This window comes from Ursus arctos, chromosome X (assembly GCF_023065955.2).
Source record: "Ursus arctos isolate Adak ecotype North America chromosome X, UrsArc2.0, whole genome shotgun sequence".
Taxonomy (NCBI): Eukaryota; Metazoa; Chordata; class Mammalia; order Carnivora; family Ursidae; genus Ursus; species Ursus arctos.
The window spans coordinates 106,045,210-106,069,673 of NC_079873.1; the positions used below are offsets into that span (position 1 = coordinate 106,045,210).

General features: G+C 47.5%; 1 protein-coding gene across 7 annotated transcripts in view; it reads right to left on the bottom strand.

Moving 5' to 3' along the window:
- Positions 1–24,464, bottom strand: part of MTMR1 (myotubularin related protein 1) — a 65,233-nt gene that overhangs the window by 15,907 nt on the left and 24,862 nt on the right. For all 7 annotated transcript variants that reach the window (XM_026487523.4, XM_044379864.3, XM_026487522.4 and 4 more), the window contains 8 exons: positions 23,227–23,321; positions 22,764–22,871; positions 19,945–20,046; positions 19,544–19,627; positions 18,564–18,713; positions 15,650–15,838; positions 5,493–5,678; positions 4,873–5,079 (listed from right to left, as the gene is read on the bottom strand). In XM_026487523.4, the coding sequence (XP_026343308.1) occupies positions 4,873–5,079; positions 5,493–5,678; positions 15,650–15,838; positions 18,564–18,713; positions 19,544–19,627; positions 19,945–20,046; positions 22,764–22,871; positions 23,227–23,321 (1,121 nt within the window). The remainder of the gene's footprint in view (positions 1–4,872; positions 5,080–5,492; positions 5,679–15,649; positions 15,839–18,563; positions 18,714–19,543; positions 19,628–19,944; positions 20,047–22,763; positions 22,872–23,226; positions 23,322–24,464) is intronic.

Here is a 24,464-nt window from a genome sequence, read left to right on the forward strand (position 1 = left end):
GTCCCAAGACCTAACAGAATTCTCGGCACAGAAAAAGCACTCAAAAACGTTCACTGAATTGAACTGACTTCCGTTGCTCTTAGGAAACAAAATTTCAGTGTACTGTATTTTTATGTGTTGACTGTTTTATAATTTCACTTTAATATAGTTGAGATTAAGAAGTTATAAGCAAGTGGCCAGTAAACTTTTCAGTCCCAATGATGGGGTCAAGCCGGGCCACCGTACCAAGTGCACAGTGTCAATGTGGGACCACCAATTAGCCGCTCAGAAAGCACATTATGATGGCCATTTCCTCCAAATGTGGAAAAACAGGTTTTCCCATTTTTCAGAAATGTCAGGAAGTTTGAGAATCAAATAATAATCTACATGTTTTAACCATTTGTATAGGACTCAGAGAACCCCCAAAATCTCACACTTGAAATGGTAATGGGGAGTCCTTGCTCAAGGCAGCCCAGTATTGTGTTCTTTGCAGTTCTGAGACATACTTGACATCCAATTGTGTATTTCACACCTTTCAGTGTTTTAGAACATACTCATAGAGTCCTGGTAAAAGTTAAAAGGATTTCAAACACAAACAGGACAAAACATTGAAAATGTCAAGTTAAAAAATAGTTTGAGAGTGCGCATTCTAAGAGAAGGCTCAAATACTCTGATGACTAAGCAAAAGGATGAGAAAGAAAGAAACATTATGAAGATACAATGGAACTACCACACAGAAATACTGGGTCTGTGAAACTGCCAGCAGGAGAGACATAAAAACAAGGAAATCCACGCCTCGCAGTTCCAGCAGTTGGTCTTCTTTATTGGTTTTCTGTTGTGGTGAAGCATGCAGAACATCACAAGGGCCACCCTAACCATTTTAAGCACCCGGCTCAGGGCTGGTAAGCACATTCACACTGCTGTGCAGCCATCCCCACCGTCCATCTCTCCAAACTCTTCCCCATTAACTCCCCCTCCCCCCACACCCACCAATGTACTTTCCGTCCTCTTACAAGTGGACTCCTACAGTATCTGTCCTTTTGTTACTGGCTTCTTTCACTCAGCAGAATGTCCTCCAGATTCATCTAGGCTGTCGAATGTGTCAGAAATTCCTTCCTTTTTAAAGCTGAATAATACTTCCATTGTATGGACAGACCACATTCTATGTATCCATTCATCTGTCAATGGACACTGGGGTTACTTATACCTTTGGGCTACTGTGAATCACACTGCTTATAAACGTGGGTGTGCAAATATCCGAGTCTCTGTTTTCACTTCTTTTGGGTGTATCCCCAAAGCAGAATTGCTGGATCACAGGGTAGTGCTATTTTTAACTGTTTGAGGAACTGCCTACTGCTTCCCCAGCAGCTGCATGAGCGGCCCTCCCCCTGCACTCCCCTTCACAAGATAAGCTGTAGAACCTGCTCTTCGGTGTTTAAGGCACCTGGGGAGCGGTTTTGTAGGGCTGCTCACGAGGTAAGATTCATTCTTTCAACAGCCGTTCACTGAATTCCTCTGGTGTATGCAAGGCATCTTGCCGGGCCCCTGGAATTTCAGGACACGTCATGGTGTCCCATAGAGGCCACGCTCTTGGCTACACCCCTGAGGTACCAAGACAAATGAGACACAGTACCTGTGCTAAACAAATGATTCACATGCGGTCTAGTCGTGGGAGAAAGACCTGTAAATAACAAGGGCACTAAAATGTGCCCAGGCGTTCCTAGTCTCAATGGGTACGGTGGGGCCACAAAAGAACAAATGGTCAACCTAGGATGGGGCAGAGCAGGGAACAGGGAAGGCAAGTCACATGAGTCACAGTCACGGAGGAAGTCTCATTTGAGAAAAACCTTGAAGGACAGAGGGAAGTGCCTGCTTCCTGGCTGGCCAGGGATACACTGTAGCAGAAGCAGTGGGAACATGGTGGGATACCAAGAGCACCATAAGTAGCTGGGCGTGAGGCAACAGCAGGGAGGTGAGACAAGGCTGGAAAGGTGGACTATGCCAGATCACCAAGGGCCTCAAATGTTCAGTTGAGGAGTTTGCCCACAACCGCATAGGCCATGGGTAGGCTTGGAGGAATTTGTGCTGGGAACGGCAGCTGATCTGCTTCTTGGACCGCTCCACCTGGCTGCAGCGAGGACAATGGATTGGAGGGGGATAGGTGACAGAGAAACTAGTTAGGAGGCTGCCATCACAGCCCCAAGGGAGATGGGCAGGCCAGAATGAAGGGGGCATCAGTGGCAGCGAGTAGGAGACAACAGATTTGAAACACGTGTATTTAAAGACATGGACCAGTCGAGATCACTAAGGTATTAAGCATACAGAGAGAAGAGGAGCCATCTGAGGACTGAGCCCTGGGGCACCCCAACACTAAGAGGTTGAGGGGAGAGGGAGGACCAGAAGATAGGAGGAAATTCAAAAGGCTGTGGAGACCTAGAAGCCAAGGGAAGAAATGGTTTCCAGAAATAGGGAAGAACCAACAGCATCGAGTGCTCAGACCAAATAAAAGAAGGGATTGGCAAAGTGGCAGTGATTGGTGGCTGTGATGCGCAGTTTTGGGGTAGGGTGGGTGTTGGGAGGAGGAAGGCTGGCTGAAGTGAGTACAGGACAGTTTTACCATAAAGTGGACAGATCTCTGCAGTGACAGCTGGAGGGAAAGTAGGGTCAAGAGGGTTGGTTTCCAGGGTGGGATAAATAATGGCATGTTTCTATGCCAGACGGACCCATCTAGGCGAGAGGGGAGATGGAGGCAGGCCAGAGGCAGGATGGTGGAACAGGGGGGCAAGGACAGGAGTTGGCCTCAGGCAGGAGCTTAGACGGCTCATTGACAGAAACTCAAGGGATGGTAGAGTATAGGGAGGAAGCGGCTACAGGCTTGAAACTGCGGCTTGGATGCTGGCTCCACCCTCAATAGCTGGGTGACTTTGGTCAGATAACTCACACTCCTGAAGTCTCAGTTTCCCCCATGTGCCAGTTACAGCAGCTGCTTTGGGGTCATTCTAGGATTAAACCAGATGATACACGTAACAGTGCTGGATATGGATACACAGTGGTGCTCAGTAAACTGCAGCCATTATGAATCTTACGATCTTATTACCATAACGAACCCCGGCATCAGCACGTAGGGATGGGAGCGGAGTGTGTGCGCACGCCCCGATGCGTGCTGTGCATGGCCACCGCTGGCATCTCAGTAGATAACCTTTAGCACCGCACTTCTAGTTAAGGGCCCCTGCCTGCTTCCTCTGTCCCAGGACACACAGTGTGGGGAGATGTGGAAGGGTATGGCCTGGGAGCCTTCAGAGGTGACCAGATACAAACACTGGGGAAAACTTCACTCTCTCCCCCTCTCCCCACTGAGCCTAGCCTTTGCTCAGGGCCCGGTCCTAAGCATCTGACATGCACACACTCACCTCTGCTGCACAACACGCCACCTCAGAGAAGGGGACCGAGGCACAGAGAGGGAAGGGGCACAGTGCAGGTGAGGCTCCAACAACGGCCCCCAAAGGGCATGTGGCTCACTGGCTGTGGAGCTGTCTTTCCTTCTCCTCACAGCCAATGTACTTGGTAACCCCATGGCAGGAGCCACCGAAGCACCCCCCCCCCACTGCCCATCCCCGCTTCTATGAGTGGGTCTGAATGAGGCTTCAGGTGTATTCCAGTGCCATGCACAGTTAAGACGAATCCCCAATGTCTCTATGACCAGGAAAGACCAGGAACAAACAGCCATTTAGACTAAAATACAAATGACAGCTCAAGAATAGCTACCAGATGACCCAGTGCTCCCACTCCTAGGTATGTCCTAGGTGTGAAAGCAGCAGTGTCCTGCCCCAGTCCCTATGCTGGAGCCCTAACCCCCAGGGCCTCAGAATGAGACTGTATTTGGAGACAGGGTCTATAAAGAGGTGATTAAAAGGAGGATGGGAAGCTGGGCCCTAATCCAGTCTGACTGGTGTTCTTTTAAGGAGAGGGAATTTGGACACAGAGAGAGGCACCAGCGAGGTGCACACAGAGGAAGGGCCACGTGAGCACATGGTGGAAAGGCGGCCACGCACAAGCTGAGAAGACAGGGTTCAGGAGAGACCAACCCTACCAGCACCTGAATCTTGGACGTCCAGCCTCCAGAACTGGGAGACAATACACTTCTATTGTCTAAGCTTCTCAGTTTGTTGTACTTTGCATGGCAAAAACTTATATGCCAATGTTCATAGCAGCATTATTCATAAGAACCAACGGGTCGGAATAATCCAAGTGGCCATCAACAGAAATGGATAAACAAAGAGAATACAGTTCAGGTATAAAAAGGAATTAAGTTTTTATATATGCTATGATATGGATAAACCTTAAAAACAGCGCATTTAGTGAAATAAGCCAGTGACAGAAAGACAAATATATGATTCCACTTACAGGAGGCACCTAGAACAGGCACATGAGAAAGACAGAAAGCAGGTTAATGATTGTCAGGGGCTGGAGGAGGGGGAGATGAGGAGGGACTACTTAATGGGTTCACAGTTTCATTTTGGGAGTGAAGAAACGTTCTGGAACTAGAAAGAACTGGTGCTTGCACAACATTGTGAATCTCCTAAATGTCACTGAACTGCATGCCTTAAAATTGCTAATTCTGTTACATGAACTTTACCTCATTTATTAAAAAAATGACATACCTACACTAAAAATTTTTTTAAAAAAACAGAGTGCCCTACCAAAACATACCATGCTGAGGTCCATGGTATTCTATTATGGTGACTCAGGTCTGATACAGAGCAGAAAGCCCGTGTGTGTGTGTGTGTGTGTGTGTGTGTGTGTGTGAGAGAGAGAGAGAGAGAGAGAGAGAGATACACACAGGCATAAGATAGAACAAAACAGTCAAGAATGTAGCTCACAGTCTCGGCTTACCAGTGCAAACCTATGTCCAAAGCTTATCCACTCCTTTTCTATGAGAGCCTCGAACCCTTTAATGGTGCGGTAGTAACTGTCCAACATCAGCATAGCCAGAGACGTCAGCTGGGCTGTTCGGTCCCAACCATCGCTGCAGTGCACCACGACCGAAGTCTTCCCAGATTCTATCTTATCAGCAATCCTCACTGCCCCAGCAAGAAGCATCTTCAGAAAAAAAGGTACATTAGAGCAGGCTACATTTAATTTCTAGGACAGCAAAAATAGTTCTATGGAGAATGTTAAAGTTCCGGTCAATGAACCTAACAATGCAATCAAGTGAGGATCACTTGGAAACATTAGCGCTGGGGGTGGGCAACACCTTACACAAGAAAAACGATGACAGTAAATACAGTCATTTATTACACAGCCACAAAGTACGTTCCAAACCTGATCTGAGGAAAGCAGTATCCGTCAACAAGACCACAGTCTGAATGCTGCCTGTGGAAACTATGAGAGCCTAGAACACTGCAAAGATGTGCTTCTTTACAGTGTTGGGAAACCATGTGGATACACAGATTCATGGCAGGTACACAGAGAAATCTTAACCAGAAAGCATGTCGAGAAGCAGCCCTCTTTACCCTTATATACTCCAGCCAGTGCGTCCCATCCACGTTGGAGAGCCACCGTGCCTCGTCGATCGAAGGGTACACAATCTCTTTCAATTTGCGCAGGGACTCTCGCATCACATGGATGTTGTGGATCTCCAAGAACACGAGCTCCGCGTTGGGGTAAGCACTTTCACTTTCGTACCCTCCACCCTTGGCCTGTGAGAAACAAAAGCCATACTGCATCTGAGTTCACACTTCGATTGTTTCTAGTGTTATCGGAAAGAGACCACGAAGGAAGCAACAGGCCCGTCTGTGCATAATCAACCTCCTAACCCTCGTGGCACCCGCCCCGGCTGCTGGCACAGAGCAGCACCAGCTGAGCGGCTGAAACAACAGAAACACCCTCTCACAGTTCTGGAGCCAAAATCAAGGGACCGGCAGGCTCGTGCTCCCTTAGAAGCCCCTTGGGGAGGATTCTTCTTTGCTTCTTCCAGCTTCTGGTAGCCCCAGGTGGTCCTGGTTTACAGACACGTCACTTAAATCTCTGCCTCATCATCACACGGCCTTCGCCTCGTGTCTGTCTCCTCTCTTCTAAGGACCCCAGTCAGACTGGATTACAGGCCACCCTAATTCAACAGGACCTCATGTGAACTTGATTCCATTTATAAAGACCTCATTTCAAAATGAGGCCACGTTCACAGATACTGGGAGTTAGATCTTTGGCATATTTTTTTATGGAGACGCAATTCAACCCGTAACAACTGTCCTGCACCCATCATCAGTTTTTAACCCATTAACAACTGGATCTTACTCAAGGCGAGTTAGACTTTTAAACGTTCTGTTAGTGCCATCTGTCTGAACAGAAAAAGTTGTACTACTGCAAAAATTCCTGTATAATAAAACTATCTGTAAATCCCAAAAAGGAGGTTTAAGCAATTTAAGTAAAATAAAATGCAAATGAAACAAAAATGGGGGATATGGCTCACCCTTTGGTAATCTCATAACAAAATCTGGTCTATAATTAGCTTATATTTTGTGAAGGTCAACATTCAGAACCCAGTCATGATGAGAATATAGACAAACTGAAACCCGGGTATGCTGCTGGTGGGAATTCAAACTGTGCAGTCTCTATGGGAAACAGTTTGGGGGCTCCTAAGAGTTAACCCAGAACTACCACGTGACCAGCCATTCCACGCCCACTAAATCGAAGACAGGTACTCGAACAAAAACTTGTCCATGAACAATTACGGCAGCACTATTCACCATAGCCAAAAAGTGGAAGCAACCCACTTGCCCATCAGTAGATGACTGGATCAACATGCAGTCAGACAAAGGAAGGGAGTGTTGGTACATGCTGCGACGGGAATGAACCTTAAAACATCACACTGAGTCAAAGGCCCCAGAGACTACATGTTGTAGGATCCATTTATACGAAAGGTCTGGAACAAGGAAATCTATACAGACAGAAAGTAAATTAGTGGTTGATAGGAGCTGGGGGGGATGGGGGGAGAATGGGCAGCAGCTGCTATGAAAGCATTCTGGAGTTAGAGGGGATTGTTGCACAACACTGTGAATATACCAGAAGTTTACAATCATCGAATTGTAAACTTTAGGACAGTTAAAATAGCCAGATTAATGTTATATGGATTTTATCTCCAAAGACATAATAAATGCATCTGTGAACCCCAAGATCACACCCTTCATTTCGCCTCCAACCACTTAGCATGTGGATGTTAATGCTCAGACCCAAACTAAATACTGGGGTGACAAGTGGAGACCTTGGTCCTCAAGGCATTCACAATCTGATGGGGTAGGTGGGTGAGGAGAGGGACGTGTGCAGTGTGGGGGGGCAAGTCCTTTGCTGCAGGAGAGCATGGGGTGTGCTGGGGGCACGTGGCCAGGTCCGGGAGGCTGCTGGGGCACAGAAGAGACGTCCGCACTGAGAAGAGAACACAAGTCAGGGAAGCTTTGCCTTGGGGAGGAAGGTCAAGAACACAGGGCAGAGGGGGCGTGGTGTGCAGATGCCCAGAGATGGGTGAAGACGTGGCTCCCTCAGAGGCAGGCAGGTTCAGCCAAGAGCATGCCACAGCGGTGGTGAGAGCAGTGGGAGAGGCGGCCAGAGGGTGGCCCGGGTCTGGATGGCGCAGGCACAGGGAGGGGGGCCAGACTGCAGACAAGTGTGGGGAGGGGGCCATGAGACTTGCACTGTGGCATCACCACTGGCTGCGCTGGGTAGAAGGGCCTGGAGGAGGGTGGGACCTCCCGCAGGGAGACCAGCTCAGAGATGGGCACTCATCTGGCTGAGGGAATCGTGGTGGAAGGCAGCAGGGCAGAGAGACGCAGCGGACTGGAGATATTTAACAGGCAAGACGTGGTGGCTGACTGGGGCGATGGAAGTAGGTAGCACATGAGGAGACAGTGACACAGGATTCCAGGCCGGGCACCCCAAGAGTTGGTGGTATCCTTTCCTGAGATAGACATTACAGAAGTATTCAGCTTTCAGTGTCATGAGAAATGTAATGGGAAAGGTCCGCAGGCAGCGGGTCTGGAGCTCAGAAGACAGTTCTGAGCTGTGGCTACCAATACGAAGTAACCGGCATACGGAGGGTATCGGAGGACAGAGGTCTGGCAGACCATGCTCAAGGTCAGCAGGTAAGCCAGGAGAGAAGCAGAGGCTGGAAGCCTGAAAAACGTCAACAACGTTTAAGGCACATAAAGCCAAAGAGACTAAGAAGAGCTGCCAGAGACTAGAGGAAAAAGAAAAAAAGGAAAAGAAGATTTTGAAAAGGAAAAAGTACTGGACTACCAAAAACTTGAGAAGTCAAGGAAAAGAAGAACTGAAAAGTACACATTGGATTTTGTGACAAGAAAGTACGTGGTGACCATACTCCACGAACGGTCTGGGCAGAGACGGGGATGGGAGTGAGTGGTGGAGCGCACCACGGCGCAGCAGGGTGAGAACTGCTCCCAGAAGCCCGTCTGTAAAGGGCAGGAGAACAACAGTGCCAGCTGGAAGGGGACGGTGACAGTGGCTGGAGGGGGAGCTTATTCGTGTAGGTGGAAAAGACTTCACGGCAGAGTTGGAAGAGGACAGAGAGGCCACTTGGCCACCGTAACAGGAGGCTTCCAGGTATGGTGGCAGGAAGGCTGCTCTGTCCTCTGTGCAGAAAGGCAAGGTCGGCTGCTGAGGATGAAGGGGGTAAGGCAGGGTCACACATCAGAAAAAAGTCAAAAAGGGGCTGAGGTGGCCTCTGGGGAGACTGGGGTGGGGAGGAGGGCCTTCCAAGCATCACTGAGGGCCCAGCTGAGGCTGGAGAATTCCGTGTTCTCATGGAACATTCAGCAGCGTGGGTCACTGGCAGGAGAAAAAGAGACAGGAGAATGAACTGGGCCAGGTGGGGGTGCCAAATGGCTACTGAGCCAAGGTGTTGGCTGGAGGACATTAGGCAGGACAGTCTAGGGAGGCTAGGCCAGGCAGGAACACAGGAATATGCACAGGGCCAAGAGGGAGCTGGGGTGGGAGGGCACTGGGCCTGGGCCCCCATGCACAGAGGACAGGCTGTGGAGCAACCTGGCACGAGAGGCCAAGAACACAGGCTACATCTAAGAACTCAGAAGGGAAGTAGTTCCAGGGAAGACCGAGCTGCATGCGGCTAAAAGCCCAGTCACCTGGACGTAGGAGCAGAGGCTAAGCAGGAGAGGATGTTTGCAAGTGGCAAATGTGACAGGAAAACAGAAGAATTTCGTGTATTTGGATACCAGCTATACCTCAGGTTATTCCACAGAATTCTAGGAGATGCTTTAACTTCAGTGAAACATTTTGCAACGCCCACTACAAAGCACTCCAGAGCACAGCCCTGCCTCCACGGCAGGGTTACATTTTCATAAAAACACCGAAGCATCCAGTGCCGATACTGCCCATGAAGGTAGTAACAGCATAGCGGAGGGGTGAAAGGCACAGGCTTTGGTGGCAGGGAAAATGGATTTGTAATCCTAGTTCTGCCACCCAAATAGTTACGGGGCCCTCACCTTCTCTCTACACGCCAACCTTCCCACCTGTAAGACTTTCAAAGGGCCGCTGTGCAGATTAAATGCTAATTAAATTAAGTAAAATCAGTTATCTTAATTAATGCTAACCCACGCAAGGCTTAGTGCCTCCCCCCACCAAGATCCTCAAGCACTAAGGCAGGATTACCTCACCGAGCACGTCCCACGTCTGTAGCCCTGCACCGGGCAGAGGAACCGGGCCCAGCCCCAGCCTGCTGGAGCCCAGAGGCCCGGGGAAGCTGCTCTGTGAGGTGGTGCGCTGGGCTCGAGCTCATCCAGGACTTCAGCACGGAGGAAGCACGTGCTAAGGAGAAGCACCAGGAGAAGGTGCTTAAAGGCAATTTGTTGCCCAGAAACTGATCACTAAAGATTCAAGTAAGACAAATGACAATCAGGAAATGAGGTTATGGAAGAAAAGAGATGCAGAGAACAGGCACCTGGAGATCTTGAGCCAGAAGGGGAAGGAGGGTGAGAAGAGGCCCCACCTGTACCCCAGAAGGAACGGGTGGGGGGGGGGATCCAGAGCATTCTGGAAGACAGGACTTGGCTGGCCAGACCTCTCTGTATGGGGGCAAAGCAGGGCTCTGGAGAGAAGCCAGAGTTGTGGGGACATTATTACCCACTAGCCCCCAAGGCCCCAAGGATAAGCTGACAACAGTGGCAGCAGGGCCATCCCCAACCCTCATGGGAAAAAGAAACCTGAACACCGCCAGGGAGCAGCCAGCTGAAGGATGGACTCAGGTTTCCCTGATTTCACACCAGCAGCTCTGCGCTTGGTGAAGGCCTGCCAGGCCATCCGCCCATGAGGCTGCCAGTCCTTGGCAGCAGGGGGGGTTCTCAGGTGAGAGAATGGAAGCCTCCTAGTGGGCGGGCAACTCCCAAGGGCCAGAGGTACAAAGTGGCAGGACAGGATCCCCACGGCCTCAGACCCCAAAGTCCACACACCTCTCCTGTAGTGGACTGCGTATTTTCGTGCCCACAAAATTAAGTGTTGAAGCCCTAATCCTCAAAAAGATGATGTCAGAAGATGCGGCCTTTGGGAGGGGATTAGTTCAGGGGGGTGGAGGCCCCATGATGGCATTAGTGCCATTGTAAGAAGAGACAGAAGACAGCAGGCCCTGTCTACGCTGGGCAGTGCGAAGCCACGGTAAGAAGGTGGCTATCTACAAGCCAGGCAGTGGGCTGTCACCGGACACAGGATCTGCTGTTACCCTGACCTTGGACTTCCCAGCATCCAGAGCTGTGAGAAACAAATGTCTGATGTTCACAGGCCATGGCCTCTGATATTTTGTTGGAGCGGCCCGAGCTAAGACACCTCTTCCACCCAGTTCGCTGCTGGGCGCTCCTCCTCTCCTGACATCGAGGACCCCTCCCTCCCTCTTCGGGGTCTGCTCCCACTACTTGGAGCGCCCCTTCCTTCCGTGGGTCCCTCTCCTGCCTCCCACAGATGGCTTATGTGACTTGGACTCCTTTGGTGGCCTTGCCCCTGCCCACCCCCAGCCTACAACCACCACCCAGCATGCCACCGGGCCCCAATCTCAACCTCCAACCTGACCTTTCTCTGAGCTCCGGAGCCTTATCTGCCCCACTCAGCCTCCTCAAATGCAACCGTTAAAACTAAATTCCTTCCCTCCATGTTCACTTTCTCAAGAAACAATCCAACTGAAAACCCTTTGGTGCCGTCACACTGGCTCCATAATGGAGTCTGGACTTTTGAGTTCACATACAATGCCACTTGCCATCAGGTCCCCTACATGGCAACCATCCCTGGAGAGAGGAACCCGACCCACCAGCCAGCCCCTCATTCCAGTCACGGAGCAGCTATTATGTAATAGCTGGGTTCCGGGGACCCTCACAGTAGTCCCTGCCACTTGGCACGGAGGGCCCGGTGGCTAGACGTGCCGTGAATGAGGAACCGCACTGTGTGCAGGGCACCACTGCACAGGGAGACCTCCACTCATCTGGAAAGACTCCCCTGAGGAAATGACACAGACACGTCATCTCAAGGATGGGGGAGTGCTGAGCTCTGGGGGCAAAGGCTCAGAGATGGCACCGGGACGTGCTACAGGAACGGAAAGAAGCATCCCATGCTGGGACATAGACCTGGGAGCTGTGGAGACAGGAAGGAAGGGCCTGGGGGTGGAGGGCTGCAGAGGCCCTGTTCAGGAACTAGATGTCACTGCCTCAAGGCACTGATGGTGTGCGCAGAGCTAGACGCTTAGAAGGTCACTCTGGCCATGATGTGGAGACTGGATTGAAGGGAGCCTCTACAATTACTAGCAAACTAAATCTAGCAGTATATTAAGGAGATTATAGACCAGGACCAAGCGGGATTTATTCCAGGAATGTAAGGGGGTTGCAGGAGTTTCCTAGGGCTGCAGTAACAAAGTACCACAAGCTAGGGGGCTTAAAACAATAGACTTATCCCCTCACAGTTCTGGTGGCTACGAGTCCAAGACCAATGTGTCTGGCAGGCTTGGCTCCTTCTGGGGGCTCAGAGGAAGGATCTGCCACATGCCCCGCTCCTGGCTTCCGGTGGCAGCTGGCAAGCGTCAGTGATGCTCGGCACCCCATCTTGCCCCACTGCCATGTGCCATCTTCCCTCGGGCTATGTCTCTACATGGCCTTCTTCTAAGGACACCAGTCACTGGATTAAGGGCCCACCCTACTCCAGTATGACCTCCTCTTCACTAATACATCTGCAAAGACCCTATTTCTGAATAAGATCATATTCTGAGCTTCCAGATAAACATGAATTTCTGGGAGACACTATTCAACCCACTACAGTGGTCAATATACAAAAATCAGTCCGTGGACTACACCACATTAATAGAATGAAGGAAAAAAGAAACAAACGATCATCTCAACTGATACAGAAAAGGCCTTTGGACATCTAATACCCTTTCATGATAAAACCACTCAAAAAACTAACAATAGAAAGGAATTTCCTTAGCCTGACAAGGGCACGTATGAAAAACCCACAGCTAATATACCCAATGGTGAAAAACTGAAAGCTTTCCCCCTAAGATTAGGAACAAGACAAGGATGACTGCTTTCATTGCTTCTATTCAACATTGTACTAGAGGTTCTTGCCAGGAAATTAGGCAAGAAGAAGAAGGAATAAAAGGCATCCAGATTGGAAAAGGAAGAAGTAAAGGATCTCCACTTGCAGATGAGATGATATTATGTATAGAAGAGCTAACAGGGACTTGGACACAACAGCACTACAGATAAAATCATTCCAGACACGCGGTTTGGTGTCCTGCTTCTGTCTCTTCCACACAACAATCACACACGAAAAACCGCCCTTGCTCTGAAGGATGCTCAGAAGACTGCTTCTGTGAACGCAGCTTCTCTCACTCCTCTGACTTCTCGGGGATGGTACTGCAGTGGTGACAGGAAGTACGCAGAGAAGGAGAAAGACTGACGGGTTAATGACCTACCAGCTGTAGGAGCATAGGGAACTAGTAGAGAATGACCCCCCCACGGTAGGCTGAAAAACAGTCCTCCACCCAAAGAGATCGACATCAGGTCCTTGGTGATTGTGAATGTGACCTTTTTTAGAAAAAGGGTCTTTGCAGAGGTCATCGAGTCAAAGATCTTGAGATAGAGAGACCATCCTGGATTATCTTGGGCGAGCCCTAAAACGCCATCACAAGTATCTTCAGACGAGAGAGGAGGGGAGACACAGACGTGTAGAGGAGAAGGCCACATGAAGGCAGAGGGGGAGATCCGCACGCCGTGGCTACATGAGCAGAGCAGCCAGGAGGCGTGGGAAGGGGCAAGGAACGGATTCTACCCTGAAGCCCATGGAGGAAGCATAGCCCAGGCAGATTTCAGGCTTCTGGCCTCCCGAACTGTGAGAGAATAAATTCATGTTGTTTTAAGCCACATAGTTTGTGGTAATTTGTACAGGGCCTCAGGAAACGCCTATCCTGCCCGTGTCCTTCCCCACCCTGTTCCTCTGCCAGTCTTCCCCATCTCCGTAACTGGCACCCCCAGTCACCCCCCCAGGCCAGACCACGGGGGTGGTGAGCTTATGAGCACCATGTGCTGCGGCCGTGATGCGCATTTTTCTCGGGTGTCAACCTGGTACATCTCCACGTCGCATGCTGTTACCTCCCATCTTACAGAAGAGGCACCTCAGGCTTACGGAGAGGTCAGTAACCTGCTCAGGGTGCAACACAGCAGCAAGGGCAGACCCTGGAGGAAAACCCAGGTGAAACTGGTTGTGAAGCCCAGGGTTCTCACTGCCCCACCTCTCAGGCCATGATGGATACACAAGAGGTCGTTATGTGGGAGAAAGCTGAACAGAGATGTCAACCCGACAACGGGACAGAAATTCCACCTTGACTTCAGGAGGGATCAGGATCAGATGGAAATTCAGGTATCGAATTCAACATGCAGACAGTGTTTGTGGAGTCATTGCATCGGAGGAGATGGCCCGGATAGATGGTGCAAAGTAGAAAAGAGGAGCCCAGATGGAGTTCAAGGAGCACCACCATTTGGATGTTGGGGAGAGGGGGAGGAACCAGTGAAGGAGACTGAGCTGGCCAGGTCGGAGAGAGGGACCCAGGGAGTGAGATGTCATGATGGTCAAGCAGACAGAGCAGTTCACTCTGAGCTCAAGAGCGATGACAGCTACTGTGAACCAAATGCTTTCTCCGGGACGGGCCCTGTCCTAGGCCCTAATACTTCCTTCACATCCACTCCAGGAAGCAGACATACTGTCGCTCTCACTTGAGAGACGAGGCAATTGTGGTCTAGAGAGATGAGGTCACTGCCCAGGGTCACGGAGCAAGTAACCGGGCTCCTTCCACACTCTCAGAGCACGCTCTATGTTCCTCCATGGCACACTGGGTGGCCACATGGCAGATTGTGTGACTGTTGCTCAGTGTGTCCCCCCAGTGCCTAGCAAGCTGTGACACACAGCAAGCACCCAGGGACTGAGGGGAAACGGCGTGTCTGGTGGCTTGTGTGCTCTCTGAAGTGGAAGGTAATGGCTTTTCTCAAGAGTGAGACAGGGGCAGTAGGAGGTTGGCTTTTTGGAGACTGTGCTCAACAATGGAATAATAACCACGGAAAGAGGAGGCACAAGCGGCCAAGAGAAACAGCTCCTGAGCACTGCTAGGCGGACACGGGCTGGGCGTGGGGTTGGTGACCACGCCCTTACACGTCTGCCATTCTTGTGAGTGACGTGCTCTGGCACACTGACACCCGTGCCCGCCTCTTCCCGCTCACCATCCACAGCCTGCTCTCATGCACCTCCTCCGTGAGGCCTTATCCAACTTCAGCAGCAAGGCTGGCCAGGCCCTCTCCTGGCTACCCCCAGGACACGTCCTATAACAGAGCACCTCACTGTATCTATCTTGGTATTTCCCCCAGCACCTGCCCCTAGTAGGTGCACATTACATGTTTGTGGCCCAAGTGTCATTTTACAAGTAAGCATGATACAGGAAGGGCTGCCACCACCTTCCTGATCTCTGAAATGACTCACAGAGAGGGCCAATCCTCTGACTGCCAGATGCACGCCTGCAGGAACACACTGTCAGAAAGGTGTTCATGGGCAATAGAAACAATGCAGTTCAGAGCTTTTCCTACTTGGAGAGCAGGTGCTGGAGAGGTGGCCTCTTAGCCGTGGCTGGGTATGAAGGATCCCGTCCCTTCAGCTAGTGGGGCTCGAATGGGAGCAGTCTACAGATGACACCCCTGCACGTGATTTATGGCAACTTTGTACACTTGCCTGGTTTCACATAGGTGACTCCATTCTAAGAGAGCTTCAGACCAGTTATGAGTAATCACCAGAGTTCGCAGGTTAAAGGGACTTCCAAGGGCCTCACAATCATTTCATTAAAAGTCTTACTTGATTCTTTAGGTGATGATTCTCTTTCTGGGTCTTTGCTTAATTAATTCAGCAGACAGGATGGTGGAGAAGCAATGAGAGAGACACTACACATAGCCTCAGAGGTTATATACCAGCGAGGAAGAGCTAGGGGCTGCTCAGAAAGACCCCACCTTCAGGTGGGGAGAAACTCCGCAGTCTAATTGAACTGCATAACAAAATACAGTCACCGTGTAACAAAATATGGCCACCACATAACAAAAGAGCCACCGTTTCTGCAACATTATTGAGAACGTACCTTGTTGGTATCAGCAACACTGTTTTGTCGGGCATCAAAGATGATAAGTTTGTGAGACTGTGCGTTCGCATCCATTATCGTTTGCAAGTATTTTTCATCTTCTTTGCAGCGTTTATCATTGGGACCCACAAGTGGCTGGCTGCAACGGGTAATTGTCGCCTGACTTTCTGGATGAATCCATGATAACACCTAGTGTTTGAAAGAAACAAACATTAATACAGTTCCTAAAACAATATGTGTCCTGATTGCCAGGCAGTAAAAATAAGTTCTCTTGGGACACCTGGGTGGCTCAGTCGGTTAAGCATCTGCTCTCAACTCAGGTCATGATCTCAGGGTCCTGGGATCAAGTCCTGCATCGGGCTCCTTGCTTGGCGATGAGCCTGCTTCTCTCTCTGCCTGCTATTCCCCCTGCTTGTGCGCTAGCGCTTTCTCTCTGACAAATAAATAAATAAATCTTTAAAAAAAAAAACAAGTTCTTTTTTCAAGCACGGCCTCTTCGGCATATTTCCTCGAAGGTGAGGGATGAAACCAATCACAGCATGACAGTGGCTCTGGAACTCACTGTTTGGGTCAGGCAGAAAGAAGTCTGATTAGATAAGCTCCTAAAATCCCCTTCCACCTCTCAAATTCTGTGACTCTAAGGAAAACAGAAACTAAGTCAAACTATGTCTAATGTCAAGCCCCAATCCTATTTGAACGACTAGCTTTATTTTGTCCCCTAATTTAAAAACATCTTTGTATCTTCACGATCACATATGTGGCAGGATGAGAGCAAAGTGAAGACAGTCTCTTAAGAGATCTAAAGCTATGCCCCCAAACCTCCCATTTCCCTCAGACAGCCAAGAGACTCAGGATTATACCTGACCACAAACTCTAGGCTCAAAGACATTCACTCCCACCTTGATTATGGTGAGAGTGTCATGGGTATACACATATGTTCAAAGTCATCTATACTTTCAACACCATCCCAATGAAAATATCAATGGCATTTTTCAAAGCACTGGAACAAACAATCCTAAAATTTGTATGGAACCAGAAAAGACTCCAAATTGCCAAGGAAATGTTGAAAAAGAAAAACAAACCTGGGGGCATCACACTGCCTGATTTCAAGCTATATTACAAAGCTATGATCACCAAGACAGCATGGTACTGGCACAAAAACAGACACATAAATCAATGGAACAGAATAGAGAGTCCAGATATGGACCCTCAACTCTACGGTCAACTAATCTTCGACAAAGCAGGGAAAAAAATATCCAATGGAAAAAAGACAGTCTCTTCAATAAATGGTGCTGAGAAAATAGGACAGCTATATACAGAAGAATGAAACTTGACCATTCTCTCACACCATACACAAAAATAAACTCCAAATGGATGAAAGACCTCGATGTGAGACGGGAATCCATCAGAATCATGGAGGAGAACATAGGCAATAACCTCTTCGACATCGGCCACAGCAACGTCTTTCATGACATGTCTCCAAAGGCAAGGGAAACAAAAGCAAAAATGAACTTTTGAACTTCATCAAGCTTAAAAGCTTCTGCACAGCAAAGGAAACAGCCAACAAAACAAAGAGGCAACCCATGGAATGGGAGAAGATATTCGCAAATGACATTACAGATAAAGGGCTGGTATCCAAGATCTACAAAGAACTTCTCAAACTCAATACATGAGAAACAAATAAATCATAAAATGGGCAGAAGATATGAACAGACACTTTTCCAATGAAGATATACGAATGGCTAACAGACACATGAAAAAATGTTCAACATCATTAGCTATCAGGGAAATTCAAATCAAAACCACATTGAGATACCACCTTACGCCAGTTAGAATGGTAAAAATTGACAAGACAAGAAACAACAAAGGTTGGAGAGGATGTGGAGAAAGGGAAACCCTCTTACACTGTTGGTGGGAATGCAAGTTGGTACAGCCACTTTGGAAAACAGTGTGGAGGACCCTCAAAAAGTTAAAAATAGAGCTACCCTATGATCCAGCAATTGCACTACTGGGTATTTACCCCAAAGATACAGACGTAGTGAAGAGAAGGGCCATATGCACCCCAATGTTCATAGCAGCATTGTCCACAATAGCTAAATTGTGGAAGGAGCCGAGATGCCCTTCAAAAGACAAATGGATAAAGAAGATGTGGTCCATATATACAATGGAATATTACTCAGCCATCAGAAAGAACCATTACCCAACATTTGCAGCAACATGGACGGGACTGGAGGAGATTATGCTAAGTGAAATAAGTCAAGCAGAGAAAGACCATTATCATATGGTTTCACTCATTTATGGAACATAAGAAATAGCAGGAAGATCGGTAGGAGAAGGAAGGGAAGAAGGAAGGAGGGGTAAAGAGAAGGGGGAATGAACCATGAGAGACTGTGGACTCTGGGAAACAAACTGAGGGCTTCAGAGGGGAGGGGGGTGGGGGACTGGGATAGACCGGTGATGGGTATCAAGGGGGGCACATATTGTATGGTGCACTGGGTGTTATATGCAAACAATGAAGCATGGAACACTACATCAAATACTAATGATGTACTGTATGGTGACTAACATATAAGAAAATAAAAAACAAAAAATGAAAAAAACAAAAGTCATCAAACTCTTCAGCCCCTGCCGGCTCCTACGCTGACTTGGGTAATGGTGCAGTGCTCCACACAGTGTTTAAGAAAGTGTCTTTGCTCTAAGATGATGTGACGAAACCAGTGATGGATGCTGTTAACGCAATAGCGTGCTCTTTCTTGCTATGTCTTTGTTAGTCTCCACGGCCTATTGAGGGTTTTAGGCTTATTTTTCCACTTTCTATTTTGTTCACTAGAGGTTTTTTTTCTGTCTTGCTTCTTTCCATATTAGATCTAATATAGTCTGTGTTTATGCCTAAGTAATGATGTTTATTACTTACCGGGACTCTGCCTTTTGCTCGAAAGGCTGACACTTTTGAAAGGTCATCATCTTTCACACTAGTTGGCACAACAATGACAGCGGGGTAGGTATCACAGAGCTCATAGTTACTGTTCACTTTGGATATTTTCCAGCTCTCATTTGGCAAGCCCTGCACAGTGGTAGAGAAGGGTGGGAGAGCAAACTTTTGCATTTTCAAAAAGTACTAAGAGTGAACCACATCCATTTCTTATTTTCCCCTAAAATCTATTCATAATTTGTTGTTCACTGCTACTTAAAAGTTTAAATATATGTTTATCTAACAAAACCCACTTCTTACCCATTTTTAAAAATTTAATGAAGCAGAAGAATTTCTAAACATATTTTAAAATGGTAAAAATTACTAGAATCCCAATCCTGTACATTTCTTGCTGTGTTTTCTATAAAGAGTGAGCATGGTGTTGCTTTTGAAAAACCCATGAATGGTCTTTAGAGACACAGAAACTTTTTACAAACATCTACAGTAATATAATTCACCATATCAAATATACAGCAAAGACAAAGATTAAATGTCATGAAAACAGTATCTTATTGGAATATCTTGAACCTGACAATGCACTGAAGACTTTCTAGGCACAGAAACACCATACCAGCCCGATGCAGTCATGCCATACACTTAATCTAATGTAAGCCATTGGTTTTGATCCTTACTCATCAATTCATTACCAGAATATCTAATAAAAACCATCTGGCCGATCCACTTTTTAAACCCCTGTGCTCATATGCCACTCGCCCTCTGGAAAAAGGATGACCAGCAGCAGCACCAAAGGTCTGGCGTCAGGGGACTGGGGCGTCCCAGGAATGAAGAACCTACAAGCTAGGGAAGTCATACCTATGCACAACTTGTTTCAAATGGTTTCTCCTCCACTACATGTCTAACCTGTTAGACAAGAGAAAGATGCTCAACCCACTATGTTTGGTTTGATAAGGACCATACTTTACCTGTCTCTTATATTCAGATACGGGATCATAAACTTTCCACCCATTCATTGGAAATTTTTCTTTGTAGTTGAATGCAAAGAGTGTCTGGATACAAAAAACACAAAAATACACGTCAGTATTTCTTTGCTATATCATATACCCAATGTTAAAGCTTTTCATTCAGCTGTGAGCTAAATATATTAAGATTTCTATTTTAGCTTGTAAATTTTGAAGCAACAAATTGGCACTTTCCTTAATCATTACACAGAACTGACAAATTTTAAATATCCTAATATTAGTCACAGAGAAAAAAGAGATAAAGGAAACCTCTGGAAAAAAGAATAATTAAACATGACTTTTTGGACACCCCTCCCCCCACACACACAAAGGCATGCAGAAAAGGTTTATTTTGGTGTACTTGCCTGCCCATTGGAAAGAGGAAATGCAAGTTTGTTGAGGTTTTCAAATATCCCAAGTTTACTCTGTTCTTCCTGCTTATAAGCAAGTCGCAAGTTCCTCATATCCTATTAAACAATTAGCAAAACTCATTTATTGAACATTTATTGAATGTCTATGAGGCAGACACCATGCTATAAAGAGATAAATGAAATATCTGTATTCATCTCATGGTACAGATTGCTTCTACTAACAAGAGACAATTAACAAAAGCACCTCCAACAAGATAACAGCCATTGAAGAAACAAGAACAAAGGGGACATGTTGGGGAAAGAACTCATCAGATGGAAGCAAGAAGGAGGTTAGTACCTGGAAGATGTGCCATCGGGTCCTGTGCACTGACTGCTAAAGGTGTGCCACAGAATCAGCTGCGAGCTTTAAGCTGCCCAAAGAGTCGACCGCAGATTTTGCACCATCCATAAAATAGAAATGCGACAGAGGTTTCTCCCTGTGCTCACAGCAAGGACTCTGTATCACGCAGAGACTATGGCCCTCAGTGCGCTCCTTGCAGAAATTATAATGCTGCTTCCCAAAATCAGTTTCTTAAGTGCCTCGCCATACAAGCTGCTGGCCAAGCCCATGGGAGCGCCCCTGAGAGGTGGCTCTGATTTCTCCCCAGCACTAGTTTGAGCAGGGCCCCCTGACCTTTTTAAACCTATGCCGTTAGTTAAACACAAAAGTCTCATTCTTCTTTAACATGACATGAAATTTGAAGATAAATATGACCACAAACAGATTAAAGCAAGAGCAATTCGGGAAGGGGCAAAGTTATCACTGCAGTATTATTTATACCAGAGAAGAATGGAAATGACTGAAACGCCCATCGACAGAGGCTGGAGCACTGAAGAGCTGTCAGAAATCAGCTGCAGCTCTGCACTGATACCAAGGAGTTACAAGACAGATGGTTAAGGCGAAAGAGGGGCAGAATGAGCTATGTAATACACTACCATCTACATTTGTAAAGACCGTGCAGACACGCTTGCACACCCAGGGTGCGCATGGAAATGGGCAACAGCGGGCACCTGTCGGGAGTGGAACAAGGGGGCTAGGGCTTGGGTGGACAGAGACTTACTCTTCCCTACACACCCCTTTTGTACCTTCTGAATTGTGTACCACTTGTTAAAAGAAACCAAACCTTACACCTTGTAAGGCTCTCAGGCATGAGCTGAGAAGGCTGGGAGCGTGGTCCTAGCATGCCAGGCTGGAAAACATTTTAAAGCAGCTATCAGCAAATGCTCACCCAGGCCATGAAAACATCTATCACTAACAGCCCCAGGGCACCTGCCTAAGCAACGTCACTTCTCCGTGCGCCCTCCCTCCGAACTACTCTACACACACACACACACACACACACACACACACACACACACCTTGTTAGCTGATTGAGCTCACTTGCTATTTAGGATTGCTGAGAATGCAAATCATTTCAAGCAAAGGAGAGAACAGGTGCAAAGACTCCAAGCAGGTGGAAGGGGGGCGGTGGCACTTGGCAAGTGTGAGCGGCTTAAAGGAACCGGACTACTGAGAAGGAAGAGAGGGTGGCCGGAGGCGAAGCCGCACGGGGCAGTCATCTAGCTCAGACACACAGGCTTTTGGTGAGTCCTCCCTCTAGCCTAAGGATGATGGGAAGCTACCAGTGAGTTCTAAGAAGGGAAACATCAAGTTCCCAAACTGCAGGACTCATCAGATCACCCCTCTGCTTTAAGTTCCACAACTGCTTCACACAACTCGGCCTGAGGAACCCTGGACTGAGAAGGACAGATGCAATTTGTTGCAGGGCAGCACTGCCATGAAGCGCCCACAGGGAGTCTAGGATGCCAGTAGATTCATGATCTGCAAGAGTAAAGGATTCTTTGAAAAAAATGGGTTCAACTGCAGTCTGGGGCCAACCAGAGGGAGCTGTTTTCAGGGATGTGATCAAAGCAAACAGATCCGTAGGAATCCAAACCCTGACTGTGGAAGGGACCTTAGCAATTCTGCACAGACCCTCTTTCCCAGGACTTTAGGGTTATTAATAAAGTGTACCCCGGGGAGGTAAAATCTTTGGGAATAAGACACACCAGTTAAAGTGTTTCTTAAATGACTAGTCATTAAAATCATCACACGTGTTTCTACTTAACCTACTGGAGGAGGGGTAGAAAACCAAACATAAGCACGGCTCAGGTGAAAATCCTGACATGGTGTTTTTAATCAAAGAATTTGTAGGGGCGCCTGGGTGGCACAGGGGTTAAGCGTCTGCCTTCGGCTCAGGGAGTGATCCCGGCGTTGTGGGATCAAGCCCCACATCAGGCTCCTCTGCTATGAGCCTGCTTCTTCCTCTCCCACTCCCCCTGCTTATGTTCCGTCTCTCACTGGCTGTCTCTATCTCTGTCAAATAAATAAATAAAATCTTTAAAAAAAATCATAGAATTTGTAGACTATTGCTGTCTCTTCAGAAGTCTCTGACCATCCACTGTTCTGAAGGGTCGTGTTAAAACAACAAACTGGAAAAAAGTATTGATCTCTGCTTTTCACTTGGTTTCTCTGAAATGTAACAAATAACATCAACACTTAGGTTACAGGTCTGTGTTTATTAGAATACTTTGATAGAAGACAAGAGGTTTACCTCAACAGCTTCCAGAGTGGTATGAATTAGCTGATACAAGATTTGAAGAGGCCTCTGTCCTGAAACCATTTGAGTTACTAACAGTCCCAGTGACTCCCACCGCCCAAAGACCGTGAAGAATGTGCCAGCAAAAGCTTCATGCTGACCGCCCCGGCAGTTTCAGCTGTGTTCGCACCATACCTTGCACACGATCTCTATACCACAGGAATTGTCCCCGTGGCTCTGTGCTCCAATCTTCTCAACTCTGCTGATCACGCCAAGGGGAACATCAAGGACAAAATTCGGGTCCTGGATTTACAAATTAATGAGGCAGAGCTTTCATACTTGAAGTCTTCTCTGGGTGAAAACACACATTTACTTCATGTTTCCCCTTTGTCCCAACTACGAAACTGAAGTCTGATTTAGAACATGCTTTATGAAGCAGATGTCAAGACTACAATTAAACTCCTCCCACCAGGTCTAAGTGCAACTTTAACAGCATTTTTTTCTAGATGCAAAATCTATTTCCAAATATGCACATCTTAAAACTCAGCCTGTGGTTGTCTCAGGGTGATGGGATTTCAGGGTTCTTTTCACTTTCTTCTTTATTGTTGACCGTGTTCTGAAGTGTTTTTCAAAATGAAATACCCCTTTTAAAACTTACCCTCTCTACATTTTTGAAGTACATCTTGAAGTCCGTCACCGTCAGGGTTCCACTCACTGCTCCCATAAATGGGCAGATGTACATGACGTCTCTCACTGGAAGAAAAACCCAAAGTAGCAACTTCTGCCACAGACTTGTGCTTCACTAAATCTTGAGTTTCCAAATATATATATTTGTGATTCCAGTTTTCTAGGAATTTTACATTTTTTATCACATTAAATAAAGACACAGTTTTCTAAGAAAATTCCATTTTGTAAAACAATTGATCTGCTGCTTAGTGGGGTTTTAAGTAAAGGGCCTCATAATAAGTTACATTTTGTCATTCTTTTCCAGATAGTTAACATTTTTCCCTGAGTGATAAATTCATCATGTTCAAAAACACAGTAATTAAACTCTGAAGACCCTAGGCTGCTATTTCATCAATGACTCCTAATGCACCTCCAAAGGAAACTGTTTTACAGATGTCAAAAAAGAGAACCACATCGGTGGCGTGGAAAACAACTTCTTTGCTTCAAATTCCTTATCAGTTTCCATATAAATTTTTATTTTCTTATTGCTAATATCAACATATTTAGTATCACCATCAACAACGTACTGGAGTCCAGCGAGTGTTAAGAAGCTCACACCTATCACAAAGCTACCACATCTTCACTGGAATAGCAGGAGTGGATACGGCTACAGAGGGGTCCGAGGCGGACAATTAAAGGCACTAAAGTTGTCGTCCAGCCAAGTTCTCAAAACACTTCCATTAAACTTTTCTATAGCTCAGTATGTGCTGAGCAGCTTCTATTGTTGGGGTTCCAAGGATAACCGGGCACAGTTCCTTTGCACAAGCAGCCAAGCCCTATGAGAGGCACTACACAGAAAATCGCCATTATACGATAGCCTCACAAATGCTATCATAACCCTGTGGACACAGTGAGAGCTCAGAAAAGGACCCACTTAGCTCACCTGGGAAGCAGAGGGGTGAGGCGGGATGGGGGGAAGGAAGGGAGGGAGGAGAGAGCATAGAGTTGTTGGAGGTTAGTGTGGCTGGGTCAAAGGGTGCAGCAAGGATGACAGGACATGAGACCAGAGAAGACTTATTCGTGAAGGTTCATGGCAGCTCTGTTTGTAACAGCCAACAAGTAGAAACAGCCCAAATATCTACCAATAGATGAACGGATAAGCAAACTGTCGTGTAGCCACACAACAGGGTACTGCTCAGCAGTAGAAAGGAACAACTCTTGACCCATTCC